The sequence below is a fragment of the Artemia sp. Qi Xiang Cuo genome, chromosome 6 (assembly GCF_049724085.1).
Source record: "Artemia sp. Qi Xiang Cuo chromosome 6, ASM4972408v1, whole genome shotgun sequence".
NCBI classification, from domain to species: Eukaryota; Metazoa; Arthropoda; class Branchiopoda; order Anostraca; family Artemiidae; genus Artemia; species Artemia sp. Qi Xiang Cuo.
Genome location: NC_142799.1, coordinates 32,232,991 through 32,255,012, shown reverse-complemented (window position 1 = coordinate 32,255,012; position 22,022 = coordinate 32,232,991). Strand labels below are relative to the sequence as shown.

The following is a 22,022-nucleotide window of genomic DNA, read 5'->3' as shown; positions in this document are numbered from 1 at the left end:
ATTTAGAAATTCTGGCGTGAACTCAATTCCTCCTTCCTGTATATACTTCACAGAATCATGAATTTTATCAGATTTGTATTCTCTTGGAAGGTGATCGACAATTTCAGTAATAATTTTACTTAATCCTTTTTTGAGTGGCACTAAAATAATGTGTTCTTTCATTCCATTGTGATTTTGATTAGTTTTCAATGCCTCCTATTTGATCAATCATGCTGGTTGTCGCATGTGTTTTCTCCATATTGGATTTGAACGAGTGATCTTATTCTGTTATATTCTGAGGAGGAAAATAAATTTGTGATCAAATGACTGAGAATGAGTAGTGTGGGAAAAATGGGTATATTGTACACGTCAAGAATGGATTTTTTTTTAATATGGGGCACGAAATAAGGGTCGCAGTTTTGTCAGAGCCAGTACGTGTAGGCTATAGCCATTGTTGTGCCAATAGATTGTATCTGACATTTCAATATTTCTAAGAGGATTGTCAAAACAGTTTTTCAAGCTGGTGTCAAAGGGTGAATCAACAGGACAATGATTGTTCAATCACCTTTTGATCTTTTTTTATCTATTTCGGCCTGCTGATCTTTCATAAAAGCTTAGCAAACTGGTTTTTCTTTTTAATTTTCTCTTACATTTCTAAACGTCATATACGGCTTTTAGACGTGGCAGCAACGATATTGATTCTACGTTAAAGATATAAGGCTTAAACGTTAATATCTCAAGGTTAATAGTGCTGAGCTGAATTTAAAATGGAATTTAAGAACTCAACAGCGTAACTTAAAAAGCTGATAAGAATTTAAGTTATGAAGCTACTTACGAAGTTAAGGTACGAAATTAAGTGTATAAATTGGTTGTGATTTGTGAAAAGTCTTTAGACACCCTATCAGGAGCGATTTTACATCCTTAACAATAGGAGCGTCCGTTTTAAACTGACTAAATTCAGTTTTAAACTGCTCACAAAATTAGTTTACTGTTTATTCTTAAGAAACAGCAGCTACAGTCGCAACCACAATAATCCTTTGCTAATCCATTACAGGCTATTTTATATTCTTAAGAATAGTAACGTCAGTCTTAAATAGTAATTTAGTGAAACCGGTAGTGGCAATCCTGGTGGCAAGGACTCCGAAAAAGGGCTTTGTTGAAAGGTTTTGTGACGAACAAGGCTTTGACCCAGATCTCTAATTTGTGGTTTGGATCCCTACCCCGTTGCTGTATCGAAAAGCTTAAATATTTATTCTTTTTCCTCCGAAAAACAGCACATGGCATTGTGGGATCATCTCATTTTCTGATCAGCTTTGAACAACAAACTTCACATACTTACACAGGGGGGGGGGGAGCAGACGCCCCAAAGAGTTCTAATGCCGAAATATTCCAACTATCATTCAGGCTTCCCATTGTGAAAATCTTTTCTGCAAAACAAGTGCAGCCACGAGCTTCGTTTTCGTTGATTTGAAGTGGTAATGATTCTCTTTTTCCATTTATTTACAATGCTTCAATGTGTTTAAACATGAGTATACAATGTACTTAAACATCAGAAAACTCTATTGTAGAGGTCGCGAATACTCCAGCTACCTAGAAGATCAATGGTCACGTAGCATTTCCATCCATATGAGTAGTGATTGTGTGATATACTCAATTTTGTGCGGCATTTTGATAGTAACTGTGGCATTCTTCTGTGAAACCACGGTAAATTTGGTAGCACAGCTTTGGTAGATAAATTGAAAATAAGAAACTGCACCAATAAAACTTTTGACACTTATTAAAGGATCAAAATGAAAGAATTGAAGCCTCGGGGCAAAGAGATAAAGCTTCCTAGAAAAAGTTTGCAACAAAACTGTTTCTTCCCTTATAGATTCTAATTTTTTTGATTTTATGAATGTTTTGCTCTAGATGTGTTAGTCACCTACGAACGAGGACAAGCGCCCTCTAAAAGTAGGAGAACTACAGAGAGTTATTGCCCACCTACAACTATAGGCTTTTATCCTTTGTTTCTTTTTAATTTCAATCCCAGGTTTAAATGCCTGCAATTTCTGATGGAAACTTTTTTTTTACCCCAAAAAGAACTTTAAACAAAATCGTTTTCTTTTACAATGTGGACTCCAAATGGGTTAGGATTTATCAGGGTTACCGTTTGAAACTTCGAAATTACCTACATTGCCTCTGAAGGAAGCTGAGCCATCATAAAAGTAATCCCGCTGTCTTTTTCTTCCTATGGCTATGTTTTTCACTTGGTAGTGACCTAATGCCAATTAAGGTAATAATTCACTGCGGCGAAGTATTATTGAAAACTGGAATCCGAGCCTGATATCTGCCAGTTTAGTAGTTTTAGTAGCATCTTCAAATATTTACAAAGTTGAGGCCTCTCCACTTAAAGGTTCAGGAATAAGAGTTAAAGGAAAAATACCAAAAACTTTATTGGTTAATATCTGGATCTGGGAGCCATTCAATAAACGTTTAAGGGACATCGGAAAAATGTAGCGAACCATAATTAATTTTGCCAAAAAACTAAACAACATTTTTTTTTTATCAGGTAATCTATTAGTTAGCTTTAACATAACTTGCTCTTTGTATCACAATTTTAAATTCTAATACTTATGCTATGGTGACTTGTGTCCAATTTACCTACACGTGCTTTATTTTAAAAATTTTTACTAGGGGTAGGGATAGCTAGTGTGCCCTCTCAACAACTTTTTACCCTTCTATGGAAACCCTTAAAAGTGACTGTAAGGCAAGTTTTGACGGAAAATGATAAGTAGTCCGCCCTCCAAAGAAAAATATCTAGCTATTTTCAATTTTCATTTCTGAAGAACGAAATCTTTTTCGACCGAAAATCATCTTGAGCGGTGTTATATTCACTATTGCCACACAACACAGATGCAGCATTTTATAACAGTCCCATAACAGTTATAATGTAGGGATCTGAAGGGATGGTAAAGGGCAGTCGTATCACCATTTACAAATGTTTACATTAGTTTTGATGCTCCTTTTTGTTATTTTTTTTAATGTCTTGTTTAAGCAGTAGTTTTCACGTTTGGAATGAATTCAGAATATTATTTCGGAGTTGTAGTAACAGCTGTCAGGATTGAACTATTCTATTTGACACGTGACAGTTTTTCTCGAGCTGCAAAATTCTCAGTTTAAGGTGTAGTTTCAAATGAGAGTAATCAGGTACTCAAGGCCGTATCTGAGGGGGTGGGGGGCTACCAGCTTCACCCCCACCCCCTCATAAATTTTCGTCCAATTTGTAAAAAATGCAGCAAAAATGCATATAAACAAATTTTTATGCTTTTCATAGTTTTTACCTCAGGAATAGTTATTACCTCAGGTTTGTACCTCAGGAATAGTTATTTGGCTTTGTTGACTTTTTTTAAAATTTTTCAGCTTCCAAAGATATTGCCTTCGCGTCGTCAAATAATGTACAGCCAGAGTTCAAGAGTGGAGCTTATACGACAGATGTCTCAATGCAGTAGCACTGCGTCTCATGGCCGACCTCTCAATAGCTTGTCAGAACCAGAAGTGATCACTTTTTCTAATAGAAGGTATATCCTGGTCCAAAGATACCTATGAAACAAAGCCGAACTATAAATAACACCGTGTAACACCATATTAACACCGTGCAGTTCAAGCTTTATTTTTTCTCCTTTGAATAAACCTATGCAATTCAAATAGAACTGCTTGCACTGAATTTGAAAACTAATTCAATCAGAATCTTTCCATCGCTCGCAGTTTTTGTGCTAAAAACTTTTAAGTTTACGTTTGTAATTTTTGAATAATTCTAAAAAACTTAACTGTAAAGAATAGCTTTCTGAACACAAATTTGTATGTTTAAATCTCAAAATTTAATCAGGATTTTTTTTCCTTCCGCCAAAGTTTTTGCTGAACTTTTTTAAATCTTTTGTGACCTTGCTGGTACGACAGACATGAACAATGCTTCATATAATTGTTAACCCAAAAATCAACCCTGAAATGCAAAAAAATACTTGAATTTTCATTTTTCATATGTAACAAAGATAAAATCATCATAAAAGGCATTTTTATATCAAGGAAATGAAAAGGGTAATTTGTCTCATATTTGCCCGTGCCCTGTTTTGGACACTAGGATATTATCGGGAAATTTAAAGATTCTATTGAACTTTGGACACTAAAAAATTGAGTATTCGAACCTGTATTCCCTCCGAAAAGCTGGTCCTCTTCAGGAAATTTCTTTCACAGGGGAATCGCTTGCTGTTGCGGTCAGCAGACTATACTTTGGGAGGTTTCATCTTTTCAGATAGGCAATTTTTACAACCCTCATACGGAGCTTATATTTCTCAAACTACCATTTAAATTTCTTACTTTTACGTTTTTGGTGATTTATGATAACTGAAGTCGCTTGCTGCTTTATTTTTCAAAATAAGTACGGCGCTGCCATCTATTTTTATTTAAATAGCAATTTTAGGGTTTAATTGAAGAATAAGAACCCGTATGTCTAGTTTTCACAGCTTTGTGTAGCTACCATTAGAGAGATCAATTTAGCCAAGACTCTCAGAAAAGTTTCCTAACCAGAAATGGGCTAAGCTAAAAAAGAAAAAAAAAAAAAAAAAAAACATGGGGAATTACCAATTCTAAATGATTAATTCCATGTTGCCCACCTTGAAGAAAGCTAACCAATTAGTAAATTTGAACGAAGTTGAAATAAGTGCTACTAGGTACTAAATACCAATACTTTTGATTATGACTGATTTGTATCAGCTTTTATTAGCTGGTGGATTCATTAACTAGGTAGTATTATTAGTAAAGAGGGTGATACAGTCATGGGCATATGCCACTTCTTCTCTAGGGAGTGGGGCAGCCGATTCTGTGATAAAGGGCAGGGGGGGGGGCTAAAGTTATATTAGCAGTTCACAACACCTTACATTGCCAGCAAGTTCTATCATACCTATGAAATCTTCATTAATAAGTAATCACCAAAAATCATAAATCATCAATAAGGTTCAGCATTAATCAGTCTTCTTGGATTAGAGCTAAATCATTCCAAGACATTATGGATAATTGCTCCTTGTTTGACTTTTATTCTGTCAGTCCATCTGTTTATTTCCAGCGTTTTCAACCATCTACCTTTTATCAACTGCTTTTTCAACCATCTGCTTTTTCATCCATATCTCGTGTAAATTTGAAGTTCTCGGGGGGGGGGCAGGGGCCCCCCTCTGACCCCTTCCGTACGCCCATGGATACAGTAAAGATGTTAGAAATAGAACATACGAGACGATGGTGTTTTTTTTACGTTGAGGAAATTTTGGAAGGATAGGAAGATAAGAATGCGAGCCAAGATTGGAATGTTGGAAGATACAGAAGTTAGAGTGGTCAAGAAATGATATTGAGAAAGGTATTTGCCTACGAATGTTTTCGGGTACCTGTTTGACTGACTCTATACCAAACAAAAAGCTATGGAAGAAATGTGGTTTGATTCCACTTCCTACGGCTATAATGAAGGAAAGGCTGAGATGGTTAGAACATGTTTAGATGAAGGATGACAGATAGCCAAAGATTGTGGTTTTTGGCCATCCATGCGTTACCAAGTGAAAAGGTGGTCGTTTCCGAATGGGTTGAGAAGAGGTCATAAGGAATAATGTAAAGGAAATTATGGGAGTGGATAAAGGGTGAAGCTTTGATTGCATTGGAGTAGAGGAGGAGACTGCACAGCTATGTCTTCATCAGGCGGCTTGGTGCTGCAGCGAGTTCTTAGTAGTAGTAGTAATAGTGATAGTAGTAGTAGTAATAGTAGTAGTAATAGTAAGCATTTAGTTGAAATAAGATATACTTGACAAAGAAGATTGATGATGAAAATAATTTCTGATCTCTATTTTCCTCAACCTCTGAATTATTTCCATTAACTGCCATGTTTTTATTATTTTATTTTTGAGTTGGTTTGGTAAAAATTGCCGTTTTTAGCGATCAAGCAAAAATTAGATTGAATCCTTAACTTTAATTGAAATTACAAAAATTGGAAACCTAGGTTGATAAGTATATTGCATAAATTACTACGTTGTAAATAGAATATTTTCTCCAAAAATTATCATCATTATGTACAGTTGTTTTAATTTAATTCATTTCCAATCTTAAAATTTATGGATTTTTGTACTTAAAAATTAATTTTTGTTTGGTTGTTGGTAGCAAATTATTGACGCAGACTTTGTTTTTTTTACATATATAATTATTTTGTAAATTTTATTATGTCACTGCTTTCAGAAGAATCACACCGTTTGTTTGAATTATTTTTCCTTGGTTAGATATGGAAAAATAATGTGGTTGACGCCAGTTTTTGTCGAGTCTAAAGATTTTAAGCATTTGAATTATCCTTCAATTTATATTTCAGGTCTAAGTTAAGAAATGTTCTTCTCATTTTTCTGGCATTTACGGCTATATTTGGAGCATTAATTCTGATTGGCACAATTTATCCTTTGTTGCAATCTTATGGTGAGTAAGTTACCACTATTAATTTACCACTAAGTTACCACTATTAATTACCACTAAGTTACCACTATTATGGTGAGTAAGTTACCACTATTTCGATTATATTAATTCGTTAATTTAATTCTACTTTAACCCATTATATAAAAAAATAGGTTTGAAAATTAATATTAAGAAGACTAGGTAACGAAAAGATCGATCAAGCGGACAGCTTCAGTTACCTTGGTAGTATTATTATTAAAAGTGGTGGGTTCAATGAAGATGTTAACGGTAGAATAGCCAAGGCCCAAGGTTTTTTTTCACAGTTGAAAAAAGTTTGGAAGAATAGGAGGATAAGTCAGCGAACCAAGATTGGAATATTGGAAGCTACAGCGATGACAGTGGTCAAGTATGGTTGTGAAACATGGGTGCTCCGAAAAACGGAAAAAGATTTGCTAGATGTTTTCTAGAGAAATTGCCTACAGATTGTTTTGTATACCTGACTTACTGACCGTATTTCAAACAGGAGGCTCTACGAAAAGCGTGGTTCAACCTCACTTAAATAAAAGTAAGTCACAATAAAAGTAAAATATTGTGATGAGTTAGATCCTATTCAGTTGTTCCACGAACTCCACGATGTAAAAAAAAAAATTCAAAACCAACAGATTTGCTTAAAGAAACCTATAGTTGTGTTGGAATTAATTCTGAAATACGGGGATGAAGGGGTCTTCGTAAACGTAAGAGTTGCCTGTCAAATATTGTTAGCGACTGCAGTGTCGGTGGCCAGTAATGAGTGGTGATTTACTTTAGACCTTATATCCTCCAGAGCCAGAAATGGTGCATAGGGTATCTACAAAACCTCGCCAGACATCATGGAGCTAAGCTACTGCCCTGATGTCCTCTTACTGTGGTTGAAGATTTATCTCTCTTTTACTCAGATCCTGGTCATACTGCCATTGCAAGGTGTATCTTGGTTGACTTCTTTTGCGTCTCTGTTTTAGGGCACCACTCATAAAATGTACATGGGAGTCGATCCCTTGGCATATGAAGGACATGATCAAGGTACGTCCATCTCTTACGTTTCAGAAGGTCTGTATCTAATGGTCGACCGTTTCGCCACCGAACTTCTTTGCTCGTGACCTTTTCCTGGCACGATATGTTCAGTATTCTTCTAAGGCATATATTTTAAAATGCTAGGACGCGTTACTCCAGTTGGAGATTTAGGTTCCATCATTCACTTGCATAGAGGAGAATGGCATCCCATTGCTATTCATTAGATGGAGCTACAAGTGCATGGAGTATTTCCTACCACGCCAAATTAGTTCCAACTTATTAAAATCCAATGTAGCTTGTCAAATCCTCCTTGATTTTGTTGACTATTCCACAATTATATTCAATCCGACTCCCGCGGTACTTAAATTCGTTGGCCTGATCAATCTTATCTTTGCATTTCAGTTTCAGCGGAGAGTCAGTGTAAGCCCCACTTCTCTTTATCCATTCTCTTTGTCTTACTGACATACACTGTAAGCCCCACTTTTTCAGCCTTTTCATCTATAGTGTCGAGTAGCAGCTGCGGCCGGTGTTTTGCTTCTTCGAGAAGAACAACGTCATTATCGAAGTCCGGGTCAGAGATGTGTCGGCTGCAAATCTTCACTCCAGAACCTGAAGACTGCCTTAGAATGTAATCCATAACAATAACAAACAGGAATGGGGAAAGGGCACATCTCTGTTTGACACCAGACACTATCAGAGGCAACGCTATATTGTTGCCTATAGTATTAAATAAAAAAAAAAATCCGAAAAAGCCGTTTTCAAAGAAAAGTAAAGGCCACTTTAACATTAACCTCAGCAAAAACAAGTACCTGTCAAAATTCAAACTTGAAACAACTGGGAATTATATTGAAGAGGAAATGAAACCAAAAACGAACAAATATTAAATAAACAATCATAACAAAAAAAATACAACAAGTAATAATATAAATGAATAAATAGATCTTAAAGTGAGTAATGCTTAGATTGAATAGGAAAATCAAGCTTAAAACGAAAGAAAATATTGTGCTATTGAAGTATAAATGAAGCATAAAACGAACAATAATTAAATAAACGATCAATTCAAATGAACATAAAATATTTATTAATGTAAGTGAATAAATTAATCTTAAAACGAGTGAAACTTAAATTGAATATGCAAATCAAGCTTGAAACGAAAAAAAATCACTACAAACAAGAGTTTGGGTATCGCCTCCTTCTCTCACTGTAAGTCTAAAACCTACTGTGTCACTGGCGCTTTATTGAGAAGCAATTTTATTACAAATATTTTCTTTGTACTTAATATTGAAAATAAACATTAAAATTGTAGTAAAATTTTGAACTGATGAGCTTTCAGCAATTAACATCATTATACATCAAATATTCAGTTTAATTTATTAGTTCTTTCTAAAGTCGTTCAAGACGCATATAGTTTCACTACAAACAAGAGTTTGGATACTGCCCCCTTCCTTAACTGTAAATAAAAACCAAAAGCCTACGGTAACCGAAAATGAATTATATTACGATTGTGATCTTTCCTTGCTCTTGCAGAATTGAAAATACAAATTCTGATGCGGGGAAACAAATTCTCGAACTAATGAATCTTTCAACAATTCATGTCACTATATATAGAACGTTCAGTCTGATACTTTTGTACTTTCCAAGACTGTTAAAAATGCATATAGTTTTCAAGACGCATCAAATGTTCATCAAAGTATCAAAAGTGGTATCAAAGTAACAATATCAAAGTGAAAAAATGGGTTTGTGTCAGGACTAGAACTTTCAATTTCCAATCAAATGAAGTTTATAGGAGCATCCCTTTTATAAGAACCATAAATGCCTTTAGGGCATAACTTAGAACGCCCTCCACTAGGCCCCGGGGAGTTGTATTGACACCGGAGTTTTTCTTATCTGACCTTTGAACTATTTTTTTTTTACAAAATGTTCACTTTTGTTAACATAAAATGTTCAACTTTCAATTTCCAATCAAATGAGCCCAGGGCATAACTTACGACGCCTACCATCGGGTCCTGGAGGGGTTGTGTCGACACCTGAATTTTTGTTATCTGACTTTTTAACAATTTTAAACTTATTTGCTATCTCAAAATTTTTATCGGATGATTTTGGTAAAAAACACGGCATGGGGAGGGGGCTAGTTGCCCTCTAATCTCTTTTGACTCTCAAAAACTGAACTAGAACTTTCAATGTCCAATCAAATGACCCCTCTCTGAAGATCCCTTCCATAAGAACTATATATTCCCCTAGGGCATAACTTACAACGCCTGCCCTCGGGCCCAGGGGGGCTTTTATGAACCAGTTTAGGAGCATCCCTTCCATAAGAACTATATATTCCCCTAGGGCATAACTTACAACGCCTGCCTTCGGGCCCAGGGGGGCTGTGTCGAGTCCAGAATTTTCGTTATATGGTCTTTGAATTATTCTTTAAAAAATGGCTATCTCAATTTCCTATTAGATGGGTTTGAGAAAAAAAGGCGTGGAGGAGGGGGAAACTAGAACTTTCAATTTCCAATCAAATGAACCCTCTTTGAAGTTTATACGAGCATCCTTTCCATAAGAACCATATATGCCCCCAGGGCATAACTTAAAATGGCTGCCCCCGGGCCCTGGGGGTTGTGTCGACACCGGAGTTTTTGTTATATGATCTTTGAACTATTTTTAACAAAATAGCTATCTCAATATTTGTATTAGATGCATTTGGAAAAAAAAGGCCGTGGGGGGCCTCGTTACCCTCCAATATATTTTGACGCTTAAAAAGTGAACTAGAACTTTCAATTCCCAATCAAATGAACCCTCTCTGAAGTTTATACAAGCATTCCTTTCATAAGAACCATATATGCCCCCAGGGCATAACTTATACCCCTTGCCATGAAGACTCTGGGGGAGTGTCCTGCTCAAAGATATAATTTCCAGAACTCTCAACTACGTAGAGCAAAATGGCTATCTCAAAATTTTGATTGGATGTGTTTGGAGAAATAGTGGAGGTGGAAGGGGTATTAGTTGCCTTCCAATCACTTTCGACTATTAAAAACGACACTAGCCGTTTAAATTTCCAATCGAATGAGCCCTTTTTGAAGTTTCTACAACAACGCTTTCTATAAATACCTTCTATGCCCATGAACATAACTTACAACCCTTGCCTTGAGGTTTGTGGGGGGAGTGGGGTTGTCATCCTCAAAGACGTAATTTCCAGAATTTTCAACTACGTTGAATAAAATGGCTATCTCAAAATCTTGATTGGATGTGTTTGGGGAAAAGGTGGGCTTGAGAGGGGGCTTAGTTGCCCTCCAATCACTTTCGACTATTAAAAAGGGCACTAGCCCTTTGAATTTTCAATCGAATGAGCCCTTTTTGAAGTTTCCATGACAAAGCTTTCTATAAAAAGCTTATATGCCCCCAGGGCATAACTTAGAACCCTTGCCCTGAGGGCTTAGGGGGGAGTGTCCTCCTCGAAAACGTAATTTTGAAATGGAAATCAACTACGTAGAACAAACTGGCTCTCTCAAAATTTTGATTGGACGTGTTTGGAGAAATGGTGGGCCTGGAAGGGGTGTTAGTTGCCTTCCAATCACTTTTAACTCTTAAAAAGGGCACTAGAACCCTCAATTTCTAATTGAATGAGCCCCATTTGAAGTTTAAACGACGACCCCATCCATATGATATGCCTCTGGGAAAAAAAAATTTAATAAAACATAGGAGCCGTATGGCCTTTACTATAGGCAACGCTATAGCGTTACCTCTGATACGAGCATCCCTTCCATAAGAACCATATATACCCCCAGGGCATAACTTACAATGCCTTCCCCCGGGCCCTGGGGGGTTTTGTTGACACCAGAGTTTATGTTATCTAACCTTTTAACTATTTTTAACAAAATGGCTATCTTAAAATTTTTATTTGATGCATTTGGGGAAAAAAGGGCGTGGAGGGGGGAGGGGGAGTAGTTGCCCTCCGATCTCGTTTGACTCTTAAAAAGCGAAATAGAACTTTCACTTTCCAAACAAATGAGCTCTCTCTGAAGTTTATACGAGCATCCCTTTCAAAAGAACCATACATACCCCAGAGCATAACTTACGACACCTGTCCCCGGGCCTTGGAGGGTTGTGCAACACAGGGAATTTTTTTTTTATATAACCCTTGAACTATTATTAACAAAATGGCTATCTAAAATTTTTTATCTGATGCATTTTGTTTTGGGGAGGGGGGGACTAGCTACCCTCCGATCACTTTTGACTCTTGAAAAGTGAACGACAACTTTCAATTTCCAACCAAATGAGCCCTCTATGAAGTTTGTACGAGCATCCCTTGCATGACAACCATATACCCCCAGGACATATCTTACAACGGCTACCTCCAGGCCCTGTGGAGCTGTGTAGACACAGATGGTTTTTAGTCTAAACTTTGAGCTATTTCTAACAAAATGTCTATCTAAAAAATTTTATCTGATGCATTTGGGGTAAAAGGGGTGGGGGAGGAGGCTAGCTCCCCTCCGATCACTTTTGACTTATAAAAAGTGAACTAGAACTTTCAATTTCCAATAAAATGAGCCCTCTTTAAAGTTTATAGGAGCATCCCCTTCATAAGAACCTTATATGCCCTAAGGGCATAACTTATAACGTCTGCCCCCGGGCCCTGTGTGGCTGTGTCGACACCGGAGTTTTTGTTATCTGGACTTTGAACCATTTTAAAAAAAATTTTATCTCAAAGTTTTTATCTGATGCAATGGCTATCTAAAATTTTCTATCAGATATATTTGTGGAAAAAGGGCTTGGGGGGGCTAGTTACCCTCCGATCACCTTTGACTCTTAAAAGGGCACTAGAACTCTCGATTTCCAATCGACTGAGCCCCCATGAAGTTTATACAACGACCCCTTCTAAATGAAGTATGAAAAGTAAAAGTAAAGTAAGTAGGACGGCACTAGACCCTTAAGGTCCAAACCGGCGGTGCTGATCTCCGTTTCGTGGCCCTTCAGCCAGGAAGTGCAATGGGTGGCTGGGGGCCAGCCATCCTGTACTTTCGCACACCCTTCCTGCTTACCTTTCCAAGAATTTTCGAGGTACCCATTTAGAGCTGGGTCGACTCTGGCTGAGCTTACAGAGTCACATCAAAATGGAGTATGGGGGGGGGGGGAGAGGTTAGCTGCCCACCGATCACGTTTTAGTCTTAAAAAGTGAATTATAACTTTCAATTTCCAATCGAATGAGGCCTCTATCAAGTTTATACGAGCATCCCTTCCATAACAACCTCATATGCCCCCAGAGCATTGCTTACAACGCCCGCCTCCGGGCCCTGGGGGTTGCTTTGACACAGGAGTTTTTCTTATCTGACCTTTGAACCATTTTTAATAAAATGGCTATTTGAAAATTTTTTACCGGATAGGCTTGGGGGAAAAAGGGTGTGTTGGGGGGGGGAGGGAACTAGTTGCCGTCGGATATCTTTTACTCAAAAAATGAACTATAACTTTCAATTTCTAATCAAATGAGCCCTCTCTGAACCTTATACGAGCATCCTTTTCATAAGAACCATATATGCCCCCAGGACAACACTTACGCCACCACTCCGGTGTTGACCCCGGAGTTTTTGTTATCTAATTTTTTAACAATTAAAAAAACTGGCTATCTCAAAATCTGTAGTGGTTGGGTTTGGTGAAAAGGGCGGGGGGGCTAGTTCCCCTTAAATCTCTTGACTCTTAAAAAGCTAACTAGAACTTTCAGTTTCTAATCAAATAAGCCCTCTATGAAGCTTGTACAAGCATCCCTGTCATAAGAACCATATATGCCCCAGGGCATAACTTACAACGCCTTCCCCCGGGCCCTGGGGGGTTGTGTCGACACCTGAGTTTTTTTTCTGAATTTTGAAAGATTTTTAACTTAATGGCTATTTCAAAATTTTTATCGCATGCAGTCGGAAAAAAGGGGCGGGGGGGGGGGTGGGGTTGTTGCCCTTCAATCTCTTTTGATTCTCAAAAAATGAACTAGAACTTTCAAATCAAATGAGTCCTCTCTGAAGTTTTTACGAGCATCCCTTCCATAAGAACCATATATTCCCCCAGGGCGTAACTTACGAAGCCTGCCCTCGGGTCCTGGGAGGCTGTGTTGACCCCGGAGTTTTCGTTACATGGTCTTTGAACAATTTTTTTGGAAAACGGCTATCTCAAAGGTCTTATTAGATGGGTTTGAGAGAAAAGAGCGTGGAGGAGGGGGGGGGGGCTAGGTGCCATCCAATCTCTTTTGACTCTTAAAAAGAGAACTAGAACTTTCAATTTCCAATCAAATAATCCCTCTTTGAAGTTTATACGAGCTCCCTTCCATAAGAACCATATTTGCCCCGAGGGCATAACTCATAAAACTACATTGAACAAAATGGCTGTCTCAAAATTTTTATTGTATGTGTTTGTTGAGAAATGGTGGGCGGGCATGGAATGGGTGTTAGTTGCCTTTCAATCACTTTCGACTATTAAAAAGGACACTAGCCAACTAAATTTCCAATTGAATGATCCATTTTTGAAGTTTCTATGACACCGCTTTGTATAAAAACCTTATATGCCCCCTGGGCATAACGAACAACCCTTGCCCTCAGGGCTGTGGGGGGTTGTCATCCTCAAAAACCTAATTTCCAGAATTTTAAACTACGTTGAAAATAATGGCTATCTCAAAATTTTGATTGGATGTGTTTGGGGAAATATTGGGCGTGAGAGGGGGGTTAGTTGCCCTCCAATCAGTTTCGACTATTAAAAAGGGCACTATCCCTTTGAATTTCCAATCTAATGAGTCGTTTTGGAAGTTTCACGACAAAGCTTTCTCCTCAAAACATAATTTCTGTGTGGAAATCAACAACGTAGAACAAAATGGCTATCTCAAAATTTTGATTGGATGTGTTTGGGGAAATGTTGGGCGTGGAAGGGGTGTTAATTGCCTTCCAATGGTTTTACACCCTTAAAAAGGGCACTAGAACTCGCGATTTTGAATTGAATGAGGCCCCTTTGGAGTTTCTACGACAACCCCTTCCATATGTATGGGGTTTCATATTTCAGAGGCAACGCTATAGCGTTGCCTATAGTAAAGGCCATACGGCTCCAATGTTTTACTATTTTTTCCCCAGAGGCACTTCATGTGGAAGGAGTCGTCACATAAACTTTGGAAGGGGTTTAATCGATCGGAAATCGGAAGTTCTAGTGTCCTTAAGAGTAAAAAAAGATCGGAGGGCAACTAGCCCCACTCCCCACCCCGCCCTTTTTTCCCAAATAAAAAATAAAAAATATAAAAATTTTGAAATAGCTATTTTGTTAAAAATAGTTCAAAGATCATGTAACAAAAATTCCGGTACTGACACAACCCTCCAGGGCCCGGGGGCAGGCGTTGTAAGTTATGCCCTGGGGGCATATATGGCTCTTATGAAAGGTATGCTCGTATAGACTTAAGAGAGGGCTCATTTGATTGGAAATTGAAAGTTCTAGTTCACTTTTTAAGAGTCAAAAGAGACCGGAGGAAAACTAGCCCCCCCCCCGCTCCACGCCCTCCCCCCCGCTCCACGCCCTTTTTTCTTCAAACCCATCTGATTAGAACTTTAAAAAAGTTCATTTTTTTAAAAATAGTTCAAAGATCATGTAACGAGAACCCTGGGGTTGGCACAACACCCCCAGGGCCTGGGGGCAGACGTTGTAAGTTATGTCCTGGGGCATATATGGTTCTTATGGAAGGGTTACTCGTATAAACTTCAGAGAGGGCTCATTTGATTGAAAATTGAAAGTTATACTTCACTTTTTAAGAGTAAAAAGAGATCGGAGAGCCACCAGCCCACCCCCCTCCACACCCTTTTTTCCTCAAACCGATTCGATAAGAACATTGAGATAGCCATTTTTTTAAAAATAATTCAAAGATCATATAACGAAAACTCTGGGGTCGACACAACCCCCAGGGCCCAGGGAAAAGCGTTTGTTGTTATTCCCTGGGGATATATATGGTTCTTATAAAAGGGATGCTCGTGTAAATTCCAGGGAGAGTTCATTTGATTACAAATTGAAAGTTCTAGTTCACTTTTTGAGAGTCAAAAGACATTGGAGGGTAAACTAACCCCTCCCCAACGCGACTTTTTTTTATATAAAGAAAACTCTGGGGTCGGCACAACCCCCAGGGCCTGGGAGCAGGCATTGTAAGTGATGCCCTGGGGGGCATATATGTTTCTTACGGAAGGAATACTCGTACAAAATTCAGAGATAAATTTCGGAAGTTCTAGTTCACTTTTTAAGAGTCAAAAGAGATCCGAGGGTAACTAGTCCCCCCTAGCCCTCTTTTTCTCAAACCCATCTGTTAAAAATTTTTAGATAACCATTTTGTTAAATATAGTTCAAAGGCTAGATAAGAAAAACTCTGGTATCGATACAATTCTAGGGACCCGGGGCAGTCGTTCTAAGTTATTCCCAGGTGGCATATATGGTTCTTATAGAAGGGATGGTTGTATAAACTTCATAGAGGGTTCATGTGATTGGAAATCGAAAGTTCTAATTTACTTTTTAAGAGTCAAAAGAGATCGGAGGGCAACTACCCCCCCCCCCCATGCAAAATTTCCCCAAACCCATCTGATACAAATTTTGAGATAGCTATTTTTTTAAGTAGTTCGAAAATTAGATAAGAAAAACTGTGGCGACACAACCCCCCGGGCTTGGGGGGCAGGCTTTGTACGTTATGTCCTGGGGGGGGCGTATATGGTTCTTATGAAAGAGATACTCATATAGACTTCAGAGAGGGCTCATTTATTGGAAATTAAAAGTTCTAGTTCCCTTTTTAAGAGTCAAAAGAGATCAGAGGGCAACTTATGAAAATAAGAGAGGAAAGGAAATAATAAATAAATATAAAATCAAAAAGGTGAGAAAACGAGGATTTTGTTAACCAGTGGCGAAATATGAAGACGAAGAACAATCAAATATTTCGACATAGACCTCCGCCAAGTCGTCTTCAGTCCTAAAAATAAATAAATAAAAAGAAATAAAAACAAATAAAAAAATCAAACAAAACCTACTTCGGAAAGTTAGATTTTGTTTGATTTCTTTGTTTACTTTTTTTTTTTTAGGACTGAAGACAACTTGGCTGAGGTCCTTGAATCTAATGAGAGCAGAATAGACACTCGAATTCTGCTCTGAGTGTCTATTCTGCTCTCGATTCACTTCGGAAGGTTTTTTTTTTTTTTTTTTTTTTTTTTTTTGTTTTTTTTTTTGCACTGAGGACGACTTGGCTGAGATCCTTGTCGAGATATTTGCTTGTTCTTCGTTTCCATATTTTGCCACTGGCTGACAAAATCCTAGTTTTCTCACCTATTTATTTTATTTTTCATTTATTATTTCCCTTCCTCTTTTGTTTTCATGCGCCATGTATAGCCAGTGGGGTCTTAGAATGTATTTTGTCAAGCTTACGGGAAGCATTGGACCAATATTTTTTTATATTTTTAAAATTGTGTTAAAAACATGCAAATCTTATTTGTCAGTTCAATTTTAAAAAAAAGGAGTGTCTATTCTGCTCTCGTTAGACTCACTTCGGAAGATTTTGTTTGATTTTTTTTTCTTAGCACTGAAGACGACCTGGCGGAGGTCCTTGTTGAAATAGTTGCTTGTTCTTCGTCTTCATATTTTGCCGCTGGCTGACAAAATCCACGTTTTCTCACCTTTTTCATTTTATTTTTCATTTATTATTTCCTTTCCTCTCTTGTTTTCATACGTCATGTATAGCCAGTGTGGTCTTAGAATGTATTTCCGAGGGCAACTAGCCCCCCCCCCACACCCATTTTTTCCCCAAACCCATCTGACAAAATTTTAAGATAGCTATTTTGTTAAAAATAGTTCAAAGGTTAGATAAGAAAAACTGCGTCGATGCAACCTCCCAGGGCCTGGGGGCAGGCGTTGTAAGTTGTGCTGTGGGGGCATATATGGTTCTCATAGAAGGGATGCTTGTATGAACTTCAAAGAGGGCTCATTTGATTGGAAACTGAAAGTTCTAGTTGACTTTTTAAGAGTCAAAAGAGATCGGAGGGCAAGTAGCCCCCCCCCTCTCCATGCCCTATTTTCTCCTCAAACCCATCTGATAAGAACTTTGAGATAGCCATTTTTAAAAAAAAATAGTTTAAAGATCATATAACGAAAACTCCGGGGTCGACACAATCCCTCAGGGCCCGGGGGCAAACGCTGTAAGTTTTGCCCTGGGGGCATATATGGTTGTTATGGAAGAGATGCTCGTATAAACTTCAGAGCGGGCTTATAGCCCCCCCCCCGCCGTTTTATCCCCAAGCCCATTCGATAAAAATTTTGAGATAGCTATTTTGTAAAAAAAATAGTTCAAAGTTCATACAACGAAAACTCCGGGGTCGACACAACCCTTCAGTGCCTGGGGCGTTGTAAGCTATGCCCTGGGGGCTTATATGGTTCTTATGGAAGGGATGCTCGTATGAACTTCACAGAGGGTTCATTTCATTGAAAATTGAAATTTCTAGTTCAATTTTTAAGAGTCAAAGAGATCTGAGGACAACTAGCCCCCCCCCATGCCTTCCCCAAACCCATCCGATACAAATTTTGAGATAACCATTTTTTTTAAATAGTTCAAAGGTCAGATAACAAAAAACCTCCGCAGTCGACACAATCCCCCAGGGCTCGGGGGAAGGCGTTGTAAGTTATGTCCTTGGGTTATAAATGGTTCTTATGAAAGGGATGCGCGTATGAACTTCAGAGGGGACTCATTTTATTGGAAACTTAAAGTTTAAGTTTACTTTTTAAAAGTCAAAAGAGATCCGAGGGCAACTAGCCCCTCCACGCCCTTTTTTCCCAAAACACCATCTGATAATAATTTTCAGATAGCCATTTAGTTAAAAATAGTTCAAAGATCCGATAAGAAAAACTCCGGTGTCGACGCAACCCCCAGGGCTGGGGGGCAGGCGTCGTAAGTTATGCTCTAGAGGTATATATAGTTCTTACAAATTTTGAGGTACCTACATTTTTAAAATGATTCTAACATCAGATAACAAAAATTCAGGGGTCGAAATTCCCCCCCCCCCCCTGACACATAGACAAATATAGCTTCACTACAAACAGGAGTTTGGATACTGCCCCCTTTCCTAACTGTAAAAGTCTAAAGCCCACTACGCCATTGGTACTTCACTAAAAACGAATTATATTACAAATGCTATCTTTTTAGTTATTCCAGCATAGAAAATGGAAACAAAACTACAATGAAATAAAATCTTCAACTGATGATCTTTCAACAATTAATAGCATTATATATAAAACATTCTGTTTGATTTTATTTGTACTTTCCAAGAATGTTCAAGACACAAATAGCTTTCAGTAAAGCGCCAATGAAGCAGTAGGTTTTAGACTTTTACAGCGAAAGAAGGGGGCAAAGCACAAACTCTTCTTCTTAGAAATTTTTGTTGGTTTCAAGCTGGATTTGCATATTCAATTTAAGTTTCACTCGTTCGATTTATTTACTCATTAATATTAGTAACTATTGTTTGTTTGTTTGCTATGATTGTTTACTTAATTTCTGTTCGTTTTGGGTTTCATTTATACCTCAATAGCAAAATATGTATGTTCATCCTAAGGTTAATTTGCATATTTAACTTGCGCTTTACTCCTTTTAATGTATGTTTACTCACTTATATAAATACCTGATGTATGTTTTTTTACTATAATTTTTTTTTTAATTTCTGTTCGTTTTGTGTTTCATTAATTCTTTAATAGTAATTTCTGTTGTTTTTTTTTAGTTTGAGTTATTGTAGGTTTCTATTTCTTCTGTCTTAAGTTTAATATGGCCTTTACTTTTCTTGAGGAAACTTCTTTTTCGGACAGTTTTTTTTTTAATTAATCTTGAAGAAACACGTATCCCCATTTTCTGTGCGCACACAACATTCACTATCTTCAAAGAGTGCAATTATCATTTTGACTACTTTATTAGGTACTCCGTGATAATAAAAATCTTCCTTTTTTTATCCAGTTCCATTGACCGTTTAACCATTAGTATAAGAATGAAAATAAGATCATAGCAAGACCTACCAGGTCAAAAGCCGCTTTTCTCTTCCCTGAGGTGTGAGTCTAGGGCTGTTCTTAGGCGTTGTAATATGACTATGGCTAATATTTTACTAAGCACAGACGTTGTGTTGATGCCATAACATCGCCATTCTTGAAGAGTTTCACCAGAACAGTCTAAACAGTTAAGCTGTCTCGAAGGGATGTCACCAGTATCTATACCGTGATCCCATCGAATCGGGATGCACATCTATTTTTCTGCTTTTTCACATCTAACGTCACTTAATCGTCACTTACATCAATTAGTAAGAAAGGTCAGACCGATTATGGGCCATAGTCAGATCGACTATAAACCAGGACCGACTAAGTGACGTAACTTTCAAAGGCAGCGCGCTAGCGCTGCCTAAGTAAAGAACGATGTGGGCACAATGTTTTTTTTTCTTCACTCAGGCACTTTGGATTGAAGGAGATGTCGCAGAAACTTCGAAAAGGTCTCATTCGATTGAAAATTGTTGGGGCTCGTGCCCTTTTTAATAGTTGAAAGTAACTGGAGGGCACCTCGTACCCCCCCCCCCCACGCACATCATTCCCCCAAACACATCCAATCAAAATTTTGAGATAGCCATTTTGTTCAGCGTAATTTATTTCCAGATAGAAATTATGTTTTTGAGGAGGACCCTCCCCTACAACCCTCGGGGCAAGGGTTTTAAGTTATGCCCTGAGGGCATATAAGAACGATGTTGGCACAATGTACTATGTATTATTTTTTCCTTTAGAGCAGGACACTTCATATGGAAGGGCTCGTCGTAGAAACTTCAAAAGGGGCTCATTTGATTGGAAATTCAGAGTTCCGGTGGGGTAACTGGGCGTGGGGGGGCAACGAGCCCCCCCCCACGCCCATCATTTCCCCAAACACATCAAATAAAAATTTTGAGATAGCCATTTTGTTCAGCGTAGTTGATTTCCAAATAGAAAATATGTTTTTGAGGAGGACATTCCCCCAAAGTTTTGAGATTGCCATTTTTTTCAGCGTAGTTAATTTCCAGATAGAAAATATATTTTTGAGAACGACACCCCCCAACAACCCTCAGGGCAAGGATTATAAGTTATTCCCTGGGGGCATATAAGGTTTTTATTGAAATCTTTGTCGTAGAAACTTGAAAAAGGGCTCATTCCAGACAGAAAATATGTTTTTGAGGAGGACACTCCCCCACAACCCTCAGGGCAAGGGTTACCTGGGGAAATATAAGGTTTTTATAGAAGGCGTTGTCGTAGAAACTTCAAAACAGGCTCATTCAATTGGAAATTCAAAGGGCTAGTGCCCTTTTTAATAGTCGAAAGTGATTGGAGGGCAACTAGCCCCCCCCTCCCCACGCCCATCATCCACTCAAACATATCGAATCAAAATTTTGATATAGCCATTTTTTTCAGCGTTGTTGCTTTTCAGATAAAAATATATTTTTGGTGAAGACACTCCCCCACAGCCCTCAGGGCAAGGGTTATAAGTTATGCGCTGGGGACATATAAGGTTTTTAAAGAAGGCGTTGTCGTAGAAACTTCAAAAGAGCTCATTCGATTCGAAATTCAAAGGGCTAGTGCCCTTTTTAATCGTCAAAAAGAATTGGAGGGCAACTTGCCTCCCCCCCCCCCCGCCCATCATTCCCCCAAACACATCAAATCAAAATTTTGAGATAGCCATTTTGTTCAGCGTAGTTGATTTCCTTATAGAAAATATGTTTTTGAGGAGGACATTCCCCCACAACCCTCAGGGCAAGGGTTTTAAGTTATGCCCTGGGGGCATATAAGGTTTCAATTGAAAATTCATTCAATTGGCTCATTCTATTGAAAATTCAAAGGGCTAGTGCCCTTTTTAATAGTCGAAAGTGATTGGAGGGCAACTAGCCCCCCCCCCCTCCATGCCCATCATTTCCCCAAACACATCCAATCAAAATTTTGAGATAGCCATTTTGTTCAGCGTAGTTGATTTCCAGATAAAAAATATATTTTTGAGGAGGACACTCCCCCACAACCCTCAAGGCAAGGGTTTTAACTTATGCCCTGGGGGCATACAAGGTTTTTATAGAAGGTGTTGTCTTAGAAACCTCAAAACAGGCTCATTCGATTGGAAATTTGAAGGGCTAGTATCTTTTTTAATAGTCGAAAGTAATTGGAGGGCAACTCGACCCCTTCCCACGCCTCTCATTCCCCAAAACACATCCAAGCAAAATTTTGAGATAGCCATTTTGTTCAGCGTAGTTTATATCCTGATAGAAAATATGTTTTTGAGAAGGACACTCACTCAAAGCCCTCAGGACAAGGGTTTTAAGTTATTCCCTGGGGGCATATAATGATCTTATCTAAGGTGTGGTCGTAAAGACTTTAAGAAAGGCCCATTCGATTTAAAAATTCAAAGCGCTAGTGACCTAAATAGTCGAAATTGATTGGAGGGCAACTAGCCCCCCCCCCCCACGCCCATCATTTCCCCAAAAACATCCAATCGAAATTTTGAGATGGCCATTTTGTTCGGCGTAGTTGATTCTCAG

At 38.2% G+C, this 22,022-nt stretch overlaps 1 protein-coding gene across 1 annotated transcript in view; it reads left to right on the top strand.

The window, feature by feature from the left end:
• The window catches only part of LOC148951125 (uncharacterized), a 117,628-nt gene that overhangs the window by 2,156 nt on the left and 93,450 nt on the right, over positions 1-22,022 (top strand). The window contains exons 2-3 of the mRNA XM_089090155.1: positions 3,379-3,536; positions 6,353-6,453. Of these exons, the coding sequence (XP_088946281.1) occupies positions 3,379-3,536; positions 6,353-6,453 (259 nt within the window). The remainder of the gene's footprint in view (positions 1-3,378; positions 3,537-6,352; positions 6,454-22,022) is intronic.